Genomic DNA, 1432 nt, shown 5'->3' on the forward strand with positions numbered 1-1432 from the left:
GCAATCTGGACACCAATACTAGGCATGAAGCAAGCTCGATGAAACGTCCCGTCGGAGTACTTCTCAAAACGCATCAGAGATCCAGGGTTTTCGGTCACCATCGATAAAAGGTACGATTCCAGCTTTTGAAAACTGTCAGTTCGATCCCCTTTTAACTATCCGAAATGGAGATCTTGATTCTGGATATCGCCGCCGTACTTAGCGTCATCCCCTCAGATAAAAGAAATGATCCAATTTCAGACCCAGTTAATGCGTCGGCCTTCCCGTTGTGGGCTGGGAGCATCTTAGTTTCGACTAGAGCTTGCGCTCGCTTGGCTTGTTGGGTTGTGTTCCGCAATTTCTTTGCTGGTAAAGTAATATTCCCTTCAGCAATGGGAGTAGCTGTAAAACCCACGTTTTTTAAGTGGTTGTGACAGAAATTGGCCTTAGTGAGTTGCCAAACTCCAGTACCACCCGAGACATTGAAGAAAAACGGACATCTGGCTTGCTCTTCATCAATGTTTTTGTCGAAAAATTGCTGGCCATTCAAACGCTTGCAAACGTACTTGGCATTCGCCGAACTACTGCTCTCAACAAGAATCTGGAAGCCACAGGCTAATGCAAACTCTTTGCAGCGCTGCTGGACTGCTTGTTGTGACGCATACGTGTCCGCCCCAATGTTGCGTTTTTTTCGTGGGCTATGCCGTATTCAGGTACACGGAAGTCGGTAGTGTTGAGAGGTGTGTCATCCCGAAGCAATCCGAGCCCTTTAGCTGTTGATAGGTCCAAAGCGTCTAGCACAAACGGAACGGATCCGTACGTGACCGGTGTCTTCGACTTCTTTTTTCCCATGAAAAAACAGTGATCGATGTCGATAGCAGAGAGGCCGTCTTTAAATGGTTTCACGCCTTGCACGTGCCTGTAATGCATAGCTATGAATACACCGAAGAGGTTTGCGGACGTTGTGTATTGCTATTTATAATGTTTTTTTTAAACGAATGTTCAACTTTCATAATAAATGCTTTTTTTTTAAATCCGTTTTGATTTAAGAACACCAAGTGCGCTCCTCCGATACAATCCCTGTGGATTTCCACTCGAATAAGATAATTCCTCCTGCAAATGGCTGTTACATACAAGGCTTTCCCATCGTCGTAGTGTTTATACCTCGAGACTATGTAGATACTGTGCATGAACTTGCACACTCTGCACATTATTGTCAAAATAATGTGCAAATAGCCCCTATCATATAACCTGATGCGGTGTCAAAATCACTATTTTGTATGCTGGCCATGTCAAGAGCTGCGAAGTCCGGCTCGTTAACACAAGAGACGTATTTCTACCAATCGAATCCCTAACATAATCAAATAAATAGCAGTCGCTAACTCGTAAAACTGAGAAAGTTACGGTCTCCGATGTGGGTGGCCGATATTACCTGTCGCCGAGTGTATTATAG

General features: G+C 44.6%; 1 protein-coding gene across 1 annotated transcript; it reads right to left on the reverse strand.

Moving 5' to 3' along the window:
- Positions 1–594: 594 nt before the first annotated feature.
- Positions 595–909, reverse strand: PPTG_23498 (hypothetical protein; the record flags this gene model as incomplete). The annotated part of the gene is made up of 1 exon (XM_008911059.1): positions 595–909. The coding sequence occupies one exon, from the start codon at positions 907–909 to the stop codon at positions 595–597; it is 315 nt and encodes a 104-aa protein (XP_008909307.1).
- Positions 910–1432: the final 523 nt, after the last annotated feature.

Source organism: Phytophthora parasitica (genome assembly GCF_000247585.1).
Source record: "Phytophthora parasitica INRA-310 unplaced genomic scaffold supercont2.40, whole genome shotgun sequence".
NCBI lineage: Eukaryota > Oomycota > Peronosporomycetes > Peronosporales > Peronosporaceae > Phytophthora > Phytophthora nicotianae.